A 14057-nucleotide genomic window follows, 5' to 3' on the forward strand; every position below is an offset into this window, starting at 1 on the left:
ACCCCGTCTCTACTAAAAATACAAAAATTAGCTGAGTGTGGTGGCGTGGAACCTGTAATCTCAGCTACTCGTGAGGCTAAGGCAGGAGAATCACTTGAACCCAGGAGGCAGAGGTTGCAGTGAGCCAAGATCATGCCATTGCACTCCAGCCTGGGCAACAAGAGTGAAACTCCATCCCAAAAAAAAAAAAAAAAAAACCAAAAAAAAAACTACTGAATTGTATAGTTTAAACTAGTGGATCTTAGAGTATGTGAGTTGTAACTACTAAATAAGTACATAAAAAAGAAGTTTCATTATAGCCAGTGGAGCTCCCCCAGGGAGTAAATGGGAGCATCTGATCCCTCTCAGTTTCCTTGTGATAGTAATAGAAGTTACTGAAGCAAACACTGCACAATTGGAATGTGCTTTATTTCAGGGAAATATAAAGGGAAATGAATGCTATTATAACTTGGTAGAACAGAAGAAATGGCTACCTAGCTTTGCTTTCCAACTACAAACATAAATGAGGATCTCAGCATTTAAGGTAAAACATGATAAGCACAAAAGGAGAGTTCACTGGGGACTGGACTCCCTCATTTACTCTAGAAATTATGAGAACCAGCAGCAACATTCCTCAAGCATCCATCTCAACATCAAGTTTCTTTGTTTTATTTACCAGATGACCAGGAATCATAGATCAGTTTGGCTGCAACTGTGTCTTCCACTGCCATTCCTAGAATAGACAGAAATGTGGTTCGCCTTTGGTCAAAACAACTTTTCTTGAAACAACCCAGGCCCCGTGGCTGGCAGTTTCCTGATACATGTCCATGTTGCCAATGCCTATTGGAATAACAGGGACTGATACCCAGAGATGAGCTCAGGCTTCAATTGTCTGCAAAGGGGCAGAGAATATGATAGTAAGAAACACCCACCAACAAATTGTGCGTCTTTCGAAATCTAGCTCAGGGCTGAGCAAATTTTTTTTTTAATTTTTTTTTTTTTCGAGATGGAGTCTCGCTCTGTTGCCCAGGCTGAAGTGCAGTGGCGCGATTTTGGCTCACTGCAAACTCTGCCTCCCAGGATCAAGTGATTCTCCTGCCTCAGCCTCCTGAGTAGCTGGGATTACAGGTGCATGCCACCATGCCTGGCTAATTTTTTTTTTTTTTTTTTTTTTTTTTGTATTTTTAGTAGAGACAGGGTTTCACCATGTTGACCAGGCTACTTTCAAACTCCTGACCTCAGGCGATCCGCCCACCTCGGCCTCCCAAAGTGCTGGGCTTACAGGCGTGAGCCACCACGCCTGGCCTGAACAAACTTTTCAAAAAGGGTCAGACAGTAAATCCTTTAGGCTTTGTGGGCCACAGGGTCTCTATTACAATTATTCAACTCTGCCTTTAGAGTAGAAAACACAGCCAACAGGTAAACAAAAGAGCCTGGCTGTGGGCTGTGTTCCAGTGAAATTATTGATGGAACTGAAGCTTGAATTTTGTATCATTTTCAGGCATCATGAAATATTTTCTCCCCCCATTCATTTGAAAATCTAAAAACCATTTCTAGCTCATAGGCCACACAAAAGCAGGCAGCAGAGCAGGTCTGGCCCAAAGACTGTAGCTTTCTGACGCTTGGTCCAGTTTGAATGCTGCATCCTTTGATATCTCCCCTTTGTCTTGTAATTTTGGTAGATACCTTAACCTCTGCACCCAGCACAGATAATTAGGTGCTTGATATGCATCTGTTAGATGAAACGATGTACCAATAAACTGATCCCCGAAAGTAAGAAAGCAAAAATTGCCAAAAAGGACAGAACAAGTTTCTGTAGCATTTTGGCTCCTTAAGTAGGGGCTGGCTGACCTCTGATCTGCCATGACCTTTGAAGTTTTCAGACAAAACTGGATCCATGTGATGTCTCTGAACCAGGCTCCAGATAAAATTGTATTGCCTTTGTCTTCCAGTGCATGAGAGATTTTAAAGACATTTACCAACCTGCAAGGCATGGATACTTAACCAATGGCATGGGCTCTGGGTGGCCAGAGTGCTCCTGATGCTCTGCCAGGCATTTACTCTTTTGCTGCTTGATCACGAAGTATTTCCATACATGAGAGGGGGACAGAGGGCACTCTCGAGGGGCTCAGGATAGCAACTGTTTACCAACCAGTTTGGGAGTATTTCAGTGTTTTAGGTGTATCAGCTCTGTTCCCATGCACTTTATTTATTTATTTTTTGAGATGGAGTCTTGCTCTGTTGCCCAGGCTGGAGTGCATGATGTCAGCTCACTACAACCTCCACCTTCCGGGTTCAAGTGATTCTCCTGCCTCAACCTCCCAAGTAGCTGGGATTGCAGATGTGCACCACCATGCCTGGCTAATTTTTGTATTTTTAGTAGAAATGGAGTTTCACCATGTTGGCCAGGCTGGTCTCAAACTCCTTAGCTCAAGTGATCTGCCCACCTTGGCCTCCCAAAGTGCTGGGATTACAGGCGTGAGCCACCGAGCTCAGCCTGTTCCCATGTACTTCTGTTTCCTTCAATCTCATAGGGTGGAAGAGGACCTGGGGCAAGGGACAAACTGGCCACTGGCAGCCCATCCTTTGTTGGGCTTCTATAAGGTACCCCATACAACTCAGGTGGTAGGGGGCTCCCCATGGAAGCCCTCCTCAAAGCAGCAAGTGGGAGAGTAGGGAAGGAGGGAATGAACAGGGCTTAGGCTATACTTTCCATCTGACTCTTTCAGATTGGGTCTCTGCCATTTCCCTTAAGGTTCCTGTCTTTTAACATCTTTGTCCCCTGCCCCCTCCACCTCTGAAGGGTACCTTCTGAATTTCATCAAGATCTGCACCGAACTGATTCATTTTATATGCAAATCCCACCTAATCCTCAATGGTAACAGGTGGTGAGGAAACTGAGGCCTACAGAGGTCAGATCACTTGCCTAAGGACACCTGCCTTTGAGTGGCGGGGAAGGGACTCCGACCCAGGACTGCTCAGTTCCAGAGTTCATGGGCTTAACACTAGGCTAAGCCACGTAAATAATTGACCTGAATGATGGAGCACAATGATTCAGCTGCAGAGTCTGGTGACTCACTGCTCTTTCCACCAATGGGTGACCCTGCCTTGTGCTCTAGTTGGATTTGTGCCCAGGGAGCAATGGATCTTACCCAAAGACTTGAACACCGTGGTCTTCTCACAGTGGGCTGGCTTCACTCCCTTAATCACTTCTCCCAGCTCAGCAAAGATCTCGGCCTAGGAAACAAACATACGCTGACCCAGGCATGAAGCTAAAGTCTGTTCAGGGTTGGCTTTTGAAGCCAGCCCAGGGAATTCCTGAATTGGATAAGAGATAAATTTGATTAAAAAAAAAAAGAGAGAGAGAGATCCTTTGTACACTGAATGATATTAGGGAGGAGGCTGGCCCCGAAATCCTTTTGGGGTGACATTTGCTTTTGTGATACCATAAACACAGAGATTCGAGTTGGTGCTCAGGGAGCTGTCCTGCCAAGATCATTGTGTCAGTGAGGAAATAGACATGCTGTTATCTGAACACGCATGCCAGCAGCTCCCTTCTTGTTTTATGCTGATTGTAACTGTAAAATGAGGCCAGAAGGTGGGCAACACAGTCTTATCATGTTGGCCACATTGGGAAGGTTTCCAGGCTGCAAGAAGCTTCCAATCCCACTTCTTTATAGGACAGCCCAGCAAAAAAATAAAATCCACTGAGCTTCTCCTTCCAGGAACACACGTCACCACCCATAATGCCCATATTTTTCTGGAATGGAATTAAAGAGGGTTGCAAAATGTTTAGGAGCTCCTTCCCCTACAAGAAGGCGGGGTGGCTGAGGTCTCGGTTGCAAAATGTTTAGGAGCTCCTTGCCCTACAAGGAGGTGGGGTGGCTGAGGTCTGGAGCAGACCAAACTGGAAGGGAAGTTAATGAAACCCTGGGATCCAGGTGAGGCCAGCCAGGTGGCAGCCCTGACTGGGGTCAGAAGAGCCTCACCCCTGACAGCAGGACATCTCCAGACTCCTTCAGGGCAGCCTCCTGGGAATCCACGTACAGCACAGCTTCTTTCATGAGCTCATCATCCAGTTCTCTCCAGTCAGGTCTGCTGGCTCCAACAGCTAAGAGACAGCAAAACAGACCCTAAGCCCAGGATTAGTGCCAAAGGCTACTAAGAAGGCCAAAGCATAGGAGAGAGGTGAACAAAGGACTCGTGAACCCACTCAGATTCAAAATACCCCCTCATTCCCCAGGCCATGCTCTCCCAATCAGTAGGATGAAATACTTATTAAGAAATAGGCCAGGTGTGGTGGCTCACACCTGTAATCCCAGCACTTTGGGAGGCTGAGGCAGGCAGATCACTTGAGGCCAGGAGTTTGAGACTAGCCTGGCCAACATGGTGAAACCCTGTGTCTACTAAAAATACAAAAAATTATCCAGGCGTGGGGGCTCACACCTGTAGTCTTTGCTACTCTGGAGGCTGAGGCATGAGAATTGCTTAAACCTGGGAGGCAGAGGTTGCAGTGAGCCAAGATCATGCCACTGCACTCCAGCCTGGGCAACAGAGTGAGGCTCCATCTCAAAAAAAAAAAAAAAAAAAAAACTACCTACCATTTTGCCTTTCTATTCTATATCCCACCTCATTGCTAAAAGATTTTGAGATGATATAGCATTCATTTACAGGGTGTCTACTCTCTGTGGGATGTTTTGCACTTACTATTTATGGTTCTCGCAAGTACATTTCAAAGTCTGGTTCTCACTTAACAGATGCACGAATGGAGGCTCAAAGAAGTGAAGGTGTTTGCCAAGGTTAAGGATCTGATGGGTGAATCTAGGTCTGAGAGAGCACCTAGGCTCTCACACCTCTTCTGCTTAACAGGAACAACTTCCTCACAAAAATCCCGAAACAGAGACATCACTTGGTGCTTATTCACACCCCACTCTCCTCTTGATCTCCATCATTCCCATTCCTCACCCTCAACCAGTTCTTTTAATATATATTTTTTTCTTTTTGGAGAGAGGGTCTCACTCTGTTGCCCAGGCTGGAATGTAGTGGTGCAATCAGAACTCACCACAGGCTGGGCGCAGTGGCTCATGCCTGTAATCCTAACACTTTGGAAGGCTGAGGTGGGTGGATCACTTGAGGTCAGGAGTTCAAGACCAGCCTGGCCAACATGGTGAAACCCTGTCTCTACTGAAATACAAAAATTAGCGGGGCATGGTAGCACACGCCTGTAATCCCAGCTACCTGGGAGGCTGAGGCAGGAGAATCTCTTGAACCTTGGAGTTGGAGGTTGCAGCGAGCCAAGATTGCGCCACTGTGCTCCAAACCAGGCGACAGAGTGAGACTCCATCTCAAAAAACAAACAAACAAAAACTCACCACAGCCTCAAACTCCTGAGCTCAAGTGATCCTCCCGCCTCAGCCTCTCAAACTGTTGGGACCACAGGCCCCTGCCACTGTGCCCCTTTCCCTCTCCTCACCCCCGGTTCTCTCTTAACTCATGACAAAAACAACAACAAGAACAACAACAAAAACTCAGTGTCAGGGTCATGGAGAAGTCTTGGCAGAAAGAAAACTGGCTCCGTCCTGGCCCTGAACTGTCACATCCTCTATGGAGTCCAGGACCAGAATGATGAATCCAAGATGTCACGCCCCCTGGCACCAGGACACAGGAGAATGCAGAGGCTGCCACCAAATGCCTGCAAGGCCAGGGAGGTAATGAAAATGAACAAAGCTGGTCAGAGGGACTGGATTAGATGTGGTGGAGACTGAGGGGCGGAGAAGCCAGCAGGCCCTTCCGAAGGGGACAGTCATTGTTCAGCTCCAGCTAATCATTACCACGTGTGACTGTAGATCCACTGTTACCAGATATGCCCCAGTTGTTTTCTTAGAAGAGAAACAGGAAATCTATTTGCATATGTCACTCCTTGAGTTTTAGATTACTCTATGGTCCAAACCAAACACATCTGCTGGCTGGATCCAGCCCCTGGCTGGCTAGTCTTTGAAAACTGCTATAAAGCCTTATACAAATATAAGACAGCATTTATATGCCTTCTTCCACTGCCGCCCAGTTTTCTCCCTTTGTTCCCTCCCGTTCTGTTCTCCTTCATTCTAATTTCCAAAGAGAGTTGTGTAAAAATGTCCATCTTGAAGGTTGTTTGTGCGGAGAGTTCTATAGAACAAAAGCACTAGCTAAGGAAGCTTGTAAATAAATCATAAGCTGGTGGGAACAAAACCCCCGTTTCTCAGGCCACTCCTTCTCACTGGACTATTTCCCCTGCACAACCACTGCTTATGAGTGGGGCGAGTTCTCAAAGGGTTGTGTGAGGTCACTCAGGCGGATGGAGGTGGGCCAGGCAGTAAAGAGAGAGAGGCCTGACTCAAACAAGGCTCTGGCTTGGCTGTGATGGGGCTAAATGAGTGAGGGTCGAAGACAGGCTTGACAGGGTGTGGGGGCAGGAGGAGGGAGGCATGGGGGAGGGTGGAACTGGGCCTGTCCCTCCGCTGAGCTGTAAACTAAGTAAAATCTGTTGTTGGTGTTTCCCTGTTGTCTGCGCTTGTGACACATTTTTCTTAAATGTATGTGTTGCCTCTGTGAACACATAAACCAATTTTGTCCCTGGGCCAGGAAAACAGAAGAGATGCCTTGACTCAAAATCAAGTCAGCCCTTCCTGGAGAGTGATTCCAAGTGAGAGAGGGATCCAACATAAGGGAGAATGTCTGTGGCTGGATGTGAGGATGGAGAGTCCATATGGTGGGAAATTTGGGTCATCTCTGGGAGCTGAGAATGGCCCCAAGGAAAGGGGCTCCCCCCATCCTCCAGTGTAAGGAGCTGAATCCTGCCACACCATGGGAGCCTGGAAGAGGACCCCCGAGCATGAGATGAGATTGCAGCCCGGATGTTGCCCAATTTCTTTTTTGTGAGACTTTGCGCAGAGGATCCAGCTACCCACACCCAGTCTCCTGAACCACAGGAACTGTGAGATGATAATAATGTGTTGTTTTAAGCTGAAAAAAAAATCAAGTCCATCTTTCTGAAGATGCAGCCTTGGAAACCGATTTCACCATGAACTGGTTCCTTTTGATTTCCCAGGTCCTTCCAGAAATGGTCTTATTGTCCATAAACTCAGCCCTGACTTACCTCTTACCCATTCCCTGGACCCAGTCTGACCACCAGTCCCATGCAGCCTGAGACTTTCAAATTACTTTGATCCATTCCTCAAACACGCCATGTTCGCTTCCACACTCAAGGCCTTTGCATCTGCTGTGCCCTCTACCCAGAATGCCTTTCCTTCAGCTCTTGGCATGGCTGCTCTTCCTCCTCATTCAGGTCACAGCTCAAAAAACACATCTTAGAGACCTTCTCAGATAACCCTATTGAAAACACCTCTCTCTGCTTCTACCTTCCACCTCCACCACCAGCCTCTATCACCCAGGGCCTTGTTCTTTCCGGTCTCATCTTTAGCCAGAACGATCTAGTTCCTCTATGTGTTTGTTTGTTGTCTATCTCTCCTCACTGAAATTAACCACCATGAAACCAGTGACCTTGACTGCCTGGTTATTGTGGCATCCCCAGCATCTAGAATAGTGCCTGGCACACGGTAGAGATTCAGTCAGCATGTATGATTGAATGTGTCATCATTTGACTTGGCTCTCGCCGGCTCATCTGCCCACGTGTGCAAAGCTCTTAGCTTCTGAGTTCACACCATGTGCTTGTTACTAAAACACAGGGCACCAAGACCATCTTTAAATCCTCTAAAATTTGCCTGCTCTGCTCACCAGAATCCAGTCTTCCTGTTGGAAGGCAATCATGAGTATCATTTAAAGCTTGGACTCTGAGGATAGAGTGCCTCAGTTCAAATCCCAGCTCTGCCATCAAGAACCTCTGATTTTGGGCTGGGCGCAGTGGCTCACGCCTGTAATCCCAGCACTTTGGGAGGCTGAGGCGGGTGGATCATTTGAGGTCAGGAGTTCGAGACCAGCCTGGACAATGTGGTGAAACCCCATCTCTACTAAAAATACAAAAAAATTAGCTGGCATGGTGGCGTGTGTCTGTAATCTCAGCTACTCGGCAGGCTGAGGCAGGAGAGTCACTTAACATGGGAGGTGGAGGTTGCAGTGAGCCGAGATCATGCCACTGCACTCCAGCCTGGGTGACAGAGTGAGACTCCATCTCAAAACAAACAAACAAACAAACAAAAACTTGTGACTTTGGAAAAGTTATATAATTTCTCCATGCCTTGGTTTATCCCCCTATAAAATGTTTATGATAATAGTTCCTGCCTCATAAGTTGGTTATAAGTATTAAATGACATTATACATAGAATAATGTCATTTAATATACAAAGAATTATACAAAGAATTCATGACAGCACCTGCAATAATAGTATTAGATGTAGACTAGCTCTTGCTATAACACCCAGGGCCATCTGAAGGTCTACAGAGGCCCCAGGCACCCTCATGTCTAGAGCCCCCTCTCCTGCCCCTCATCCTATCACACATATTAAAAAGCATATACATGTCACATAAAAAATTACAGTACAAAAGAAATTTAAAGTTTTATAATTCTTAGTGTTAAGAAAAAGTGACTCATTTGGCCTTTCTGATTTAAATTTCATCACATTTTAGAACTGAGCTGTGAATTACCATTTGCCATAATTTTACATGTTATGGCCAGGCGTAGTGGCTCATACTTGTAATCAGTCGCAGCACTTTGGGAGGCTGAAGTGGGTAGATTGCTTGAGGCCAGGAGTTCGAGACCAGCCTGGCCAACATGGTGAAACCTTGTCTCTACCAAAAATTACAAAAAATTAGCTGGGCATGGTGGCACATGCCTGTAGTCCCAGCTACTTGGGAGGCTGAGGTGGGAGAATCGCTTGAACCCAGGAGGCAGAGGTTGCAGGGAGCTGAGATCTCGCCACTGCACTCCAGCCTGAGTGACAGAGTGAGACCCTGTCCCAAAAAAAGAAAAAAAATTTACATTTTATAGAACATTAAATATTCTTTAGTTTCAGGTTTGTAATTTCCCTTTTACATTTTTTGGAGCAAATATTGTTTGTTTGTTTTTTAAGACAGAGTCTCTCTCTGTTGCCCAGGCTAAAGTGCAGTGGCACAATCTTGGCTCACTGCAACCTCTGCCTCCTGGGTTCAAGCCATTCTCATGCCTCAGCCTCATGAGTAGCTGGGACTACAGGTGCAAGCCACCATGCCTGGCTAACTTTTGTATTTTTAGTAGAGACGGGGTTTTGCCATGTTGACCAGGCTAGTCTTAAACTCCTGGCCTCAAGCAATCCACCTGCCTCAGTCTCCCAAAGTGCTGGGATTACAGGCATGAGCCACTGCACCCAGCCAAATATTGTTTTTTTCAATCTCACATGTTTTCAAGGCCCTTAAATAGCTTAGGCATTCTGCATGAATAAACTGGCTCTGCAAATGTAGTCGACTGGTCCAGTCTAGAGAGGAGCCTGGCCACCACCCATCATGCCTTATGGAGCCACTCTACTTACCATTGATGTGAGCCCCTGGCTTCACCCATTCACCAAACAAAATGGGCTCTGTTGCCAGGGTGACTGTGATGATCACATCTGCACCTGCCACAGCCTCCTGGACCGAAGAACAGACCCGTACCTCTCCTTGCACTGTGTCTGCAAACTTCTCTGCATTTTCTTTGGTGCGGTTCCATATCCTCACCTTCATTGGGAGTAACAAGAAGGACATTGGCGCCATTTTTTGGCTGCTTATGTTACACTGAGCCAAGGGATGCGAAGGGAAAGTTGAACTACTCTGGCATAGGGGTCGGTGGTTATCTAAATCACTCCTAAATCATTCCCCATGGAGAATGGACATTTGATCAGGGGTACAGCATTAACTTAGACACCTAGCCAGGTATTTGAAAATCAGCATTCTCTACCACTTTCCCCTTTTAAAAAGAGTGGAAGTATTTCACTTCTAGGCCAAGAGGCACAGCCTCAATAGCTTTATAGCTATTATATATTAATAGCATAATGATTAGCAGAGCAAGTTCTGGAGCCAGGTAGGCTTGGAACCAATCTCTACTCTGCTATTTCCTGAAATTGCTTCATGTCATTCAGCCTTAGTTTCCACATCTGTAAAATGGAAATATAACTGGCAAAGTCTGTGTGGAACTCACACTTTATGTCTGAGACCCCGTAAAGGAGTTGTAATGGGTGGGAGATTCATATGAAGGATTATTTATGATAATGTTTTTCATGGAATAACTTGATCGGTGAAGAATACTTAGGAAATTCAAGATCAGACGAGTCTGAAGGTAAATGGCACAGCCAATGAAAAGGCCAAGAATGGTAGCTATGGCTGGAATCCTGAAAGGTGCTGGGGTTGGAGGGTGGGGCAGCGGCCTCACCAGGAGCTGGGGACTTGCCGATTTGCTTGACAGGTTTCAATGTTTGGGTCAAGGGCTTGTCACCTGTCAACTGAAAATAAGGCCTACAGAATTTCTCATAAGGAAATATAATGCATACGGAAACAAACTTTATGTCTAAGCAAGTTCACCAAGCAAGGTGAAAAACAGGACATTTTGCCCAGCCGGAAGTGCATGGTTAACCTCTTCACCCTTCTTGATAGAAGACTATGCAAATTTTATGCAAAAATTAGATAACCTGAAAAGTGACGTTAGAACATTCAGTAAGAGAGGATATAAAATGGTGTATATCTAACGTGACTAAAGCTATGTTATAAAAAGCTGAAGAGGGAAGATCAGAAAACCTTAACTGTCTTTGAAAACAGATGAAAGGGCATTTTTCTTTTGTTTTCTTCCTTGTATTAAAAGTAATGGCAACTGGGCGCAGTGGTTCACGCCTGTAATCCCAGAACTTTGGGAGGACAAGGCAGGTGGATCACCTGAGGTCAGAAGTTCCAGACTAGCCTGGCCAACATGGTGAAACCCCGTCTCTACTAAAAATACAAAAATTAGCCAGGTGTGGTAGTGGGCACCTATAATCCAAGCTACTTGGGAGGCTGAGGCCCAAGAATCACTTGAACCCGGGAGATGCAGGTTGCAGTGAGCCGAGATTATGCCACTGCACTCCAGCCTGGGCGACAGCGCAAGACTCCATTTCAAAAAAAAAAAAAAAAAAAAAGTCATGGCCAAAACTGCAATTACTTTTGCACTCACCTAATAGTCTATATTTCCCAAGGCAGTGGTTTTATTTTCATCATTAAATCATACTTTAAAACTGCTCCATCCCTTTCATACACACACATAAAATAACAATAGCATCAAAAATTCCCAGGGGGAAGCATGAGCCGCAGTGGGGGGAAGGTGGACCAGTATGGAGACTGCAAAAGAGAGAGGCTGCGGCCTCCTGGTCTCCAGGTCTCATCCCACTCAGTTTTTATCCATAACCTTGAATACTTAAAAACTCTGGATTCTCCTAAGAAAAACATAATAGACAGGAGCTAAAAGGACAACTGAATGTATACAAGAGATATAATAGAATCTTTTAACCGAGTAAGCTTGCTGTATCCTCAGACAAATGCCCTCTGAACTGAGGACTGGAAACAGGTAATCAGATCTTCCCCTGACTCATCCTCCATCCCCTCCATCAGGGCTTCTGGGAAGTCATGAAGATACAAGAATGGTCTAGATGGGGCTCACAACTTAATTATTTCAGAATAACCTGTGGTGCAGTGAAGCAGTATAGACAGGTCAAGGACCACCCCCTTCCCTCTTCTCTCCCACCCTCACCCCTGGACTTACCTCCTTAAAGGAGAACTGCTCTGTGAAGATCTCATAATGGCTGTAGGCCTGGACCCCAGCCCCAAGGATGCACAGCACTTCACTGCTGGGAGGTTTCAGAAACTATATGAGAGAAATGAAGTGGCAAAGGTCAAGGGAGACCCTAGCAGATGGGTACAAAACTAAGATGGTTTGAGTATCAGGTGACTTCTGCCCTCTCTTCTGCCTCCCTCAAAAGCTTGCAGGCAATCAAGAGAATTTCCTTTTGTGTCTAGTTTCCCCTGTGTCAAGTGGGAAAAGAAGGAAGAAGGCTTCACTGAACAGCTAATGTATGCCAATGCTTTGCCCCCATGATCTCATTTAGTCTAGACATTGGTCCTACGAGTTGGGGACTCCTATTATCTTCTTCTTACAGATGAAGAGACTGAGGTTGCCCTGGTAACAGAAAGGTGAACTTGCTCTGGGTCTTACAACTACTTTTTAAAATTATTTCTTTCTTTCTTTTTCTTTCTTTCTTTTTTTTTTTTTTTGAGACGGAGTCTCGCTCTGTCGCCTAGGCTGGAGTGCAGTGGCACGATCTTGGCTCATTGCAACCTCTGCCTCCTGGGCTCCAGTGATTCTCTGACCTCAGCCCCCTGCAGAGCTGGGATTATAGGTGTGCGCCACAACACCCAGCTAATTTTTGTATTTTTGATAGAGATGGGGTTTCACCATGTTGGCCAGGCTGGTCTCAAACTCCTGACCTCAGGTGATCTGCGCACCTCGGCCTCCCAAAGTACTGGGATTACAGACGTGAGCCACCGCACCTAGCCAGGTCTTACAACTATCGAAGGGCACAGTGTGGCTCTAAAGTCCTGTCTTCCATATTCCAAAGCCCATGTCCTTTCTTCATATCTCAGGTACATGCTCAGCCATACCCACTTCTCAGAGCTCTGAGCTGCTTCTAAGAGCTGCCTGGATTCTGTGAGCCCTTCCTTCCCAGGGTTCTAGCTATATTTGCTGGGCCAACTCTGTTGATCTTTTCACTGCCTCTGTCTTCCTCTAAAGACGAATGTAGAATTAGCATTTGTGGCATCTCCTGAGGGTGTCTGTGTTTGAGAGCAGGATTCTGTGATCAACTCATGTCCAGTGCCACCTCTCCAATGAGGCCTTTCTGACCTCCTTGATAGAATGCACCAGGCCATAGCACTTATTTGTTTGTAGATTTTCTTCTACAGGTCTTTAAGCCCCATGAGGACAGAGGTAGTCTTATTTTCACAGAACTGGTACATACCTACTATGACCTACAAGAGGTAGCACTGGGCTTCTCAACCTCGGTACTACTACCATTTGGGCTGGACAATTCTTTATTGGGGAGGGGCACCAACCTGTGTATTATAGGATGTGCAACAGTATCTCTGGTTTCTATCCATTAGATGTTAGTAGCATTTTCCACCCCTTCAAGTTGTGGGAACTAAAAACGTCTGCACACTCCTAAATGTCTCTGGAGCAGGTGGCAAACTCATGCTCAGTGGAGAACCACTGGCATAGAGGAAAGACATCACTTGGCCCTCGACACCATATGTATTAAATAAAACCCTCTTCTGCCTTTTCTCTATTCCATTTAGTAAACTTTGAGTTCCCTGTGGTCTGTTCTTTTATAAAATGCTACTCACTGGAATTCTGGAGTATAATATTTAAAAAGTGAAAAGTCTTCTTAACTACTAATTACTAGCAAAACAGCATCTCTGAAATATTAGGAATTAATTTTATCTCCTGCAGCTACCGAAGGAGAGATACCATTCTGTGCCATAAAATATAGTTTAACGTCTCTGATTTGAAAAGGTTTCAAAATGATAATATCCACAAGACTAGAAATCTTATGTTGCTGTCTGATAAGGATAATTAGATTTTTTTTCCTTAATTGTTACCATTTTCTTCTGTTCTCAGTTAATATGAATCTATTCTTGAAAGTACAGGTGAGCTTCAGAAATTGTTACAGTATCCCATAAAAATAACCTTCAACTTCCTAAACTAAATGTGTAATTCTAATTGGTTGTCTTACTTGATAATTTGTTGCCCTGGTAATAGTGTGATAATTGATATTTTTTAAATTTTTTTTTTTTTTCCGAGACAGTCTCGCTTTGTCGCCCAGGCTGGAATGCAGCGGTGTGATCTCAGCTCACTGCAACCTCTGCTTCCTGGGTTCAAGCGATTCTCGTGCCTCAGCCTCCTGAGTAGCTGGGATTACAGGCATGTGCCACCTTACTTGGCTAATTTTTTTTTTTTTTTTTTTTTGGTAAAGATGGGGTTTCGCCATGTTGGCCAGGCTGGTCTCGAACTCCTGACCTCAAGTGATCCACCTGCCTTGGCCTCCAAAAGTGCTGGG

The 14057-nt window shown here is 45.6% G+C and overlaps 1 protein-coding gene across 2 annotated transcripts in view; it reads right to left on the reverse strand.

The window, feature by feature from the left end:
* Positions 1–389: 389 nt before the first annotated feature.
* Positions 390–14057, reverse strand: part of CRYM (crystallin mu) — a 31240-nt gene continuing 17572 nt past the window's right edge. The window contains exons 6-10 of one of the 2 annotated variants that reach the window (XM_055365435.2): positions 11711–11812; positions 9480–9663; positions 3969–4090; positions 3132–3216; positions 390–712 (exon numbers count right to left, since the gene is read on the reverse strand). In XM_055365435.2, the coding sequence (XP_055221410.2) occupies positions 648–712; positions 3132–3216; positions 3969–4090; positions 9480–9663; positions 11711–11812 (558 nt within the window). In that variant the 3' untranslated portion in view covers positions 390–647. Of the gene's footprint in view, positions 872–3131; positions 3217–3968; positions 4091–9479; positions 9664–11710; positions 11813–14057 lie in introns of both variants that reach the window. The other variant, XM_019012863.4, reaches the window with a different exon arrangement.

The sequence above is a fragment of the Gorilla gorilla genome, chromosome 18 (assembly GCF_029281585.2).
Source record: "Gorilla gorilla gorilla isolate KB3781 chromosome 18, NHGRI_mGorGor1-v2.1_pri, whole genome shotgun sequence".
NCBI classification, from domain to species: domain Eukaryota; kingdom Metazoa; phylum Chordata; class Mammalia; order Primates; family Hominidae; genus Gorilla; species Gorilla gorilla.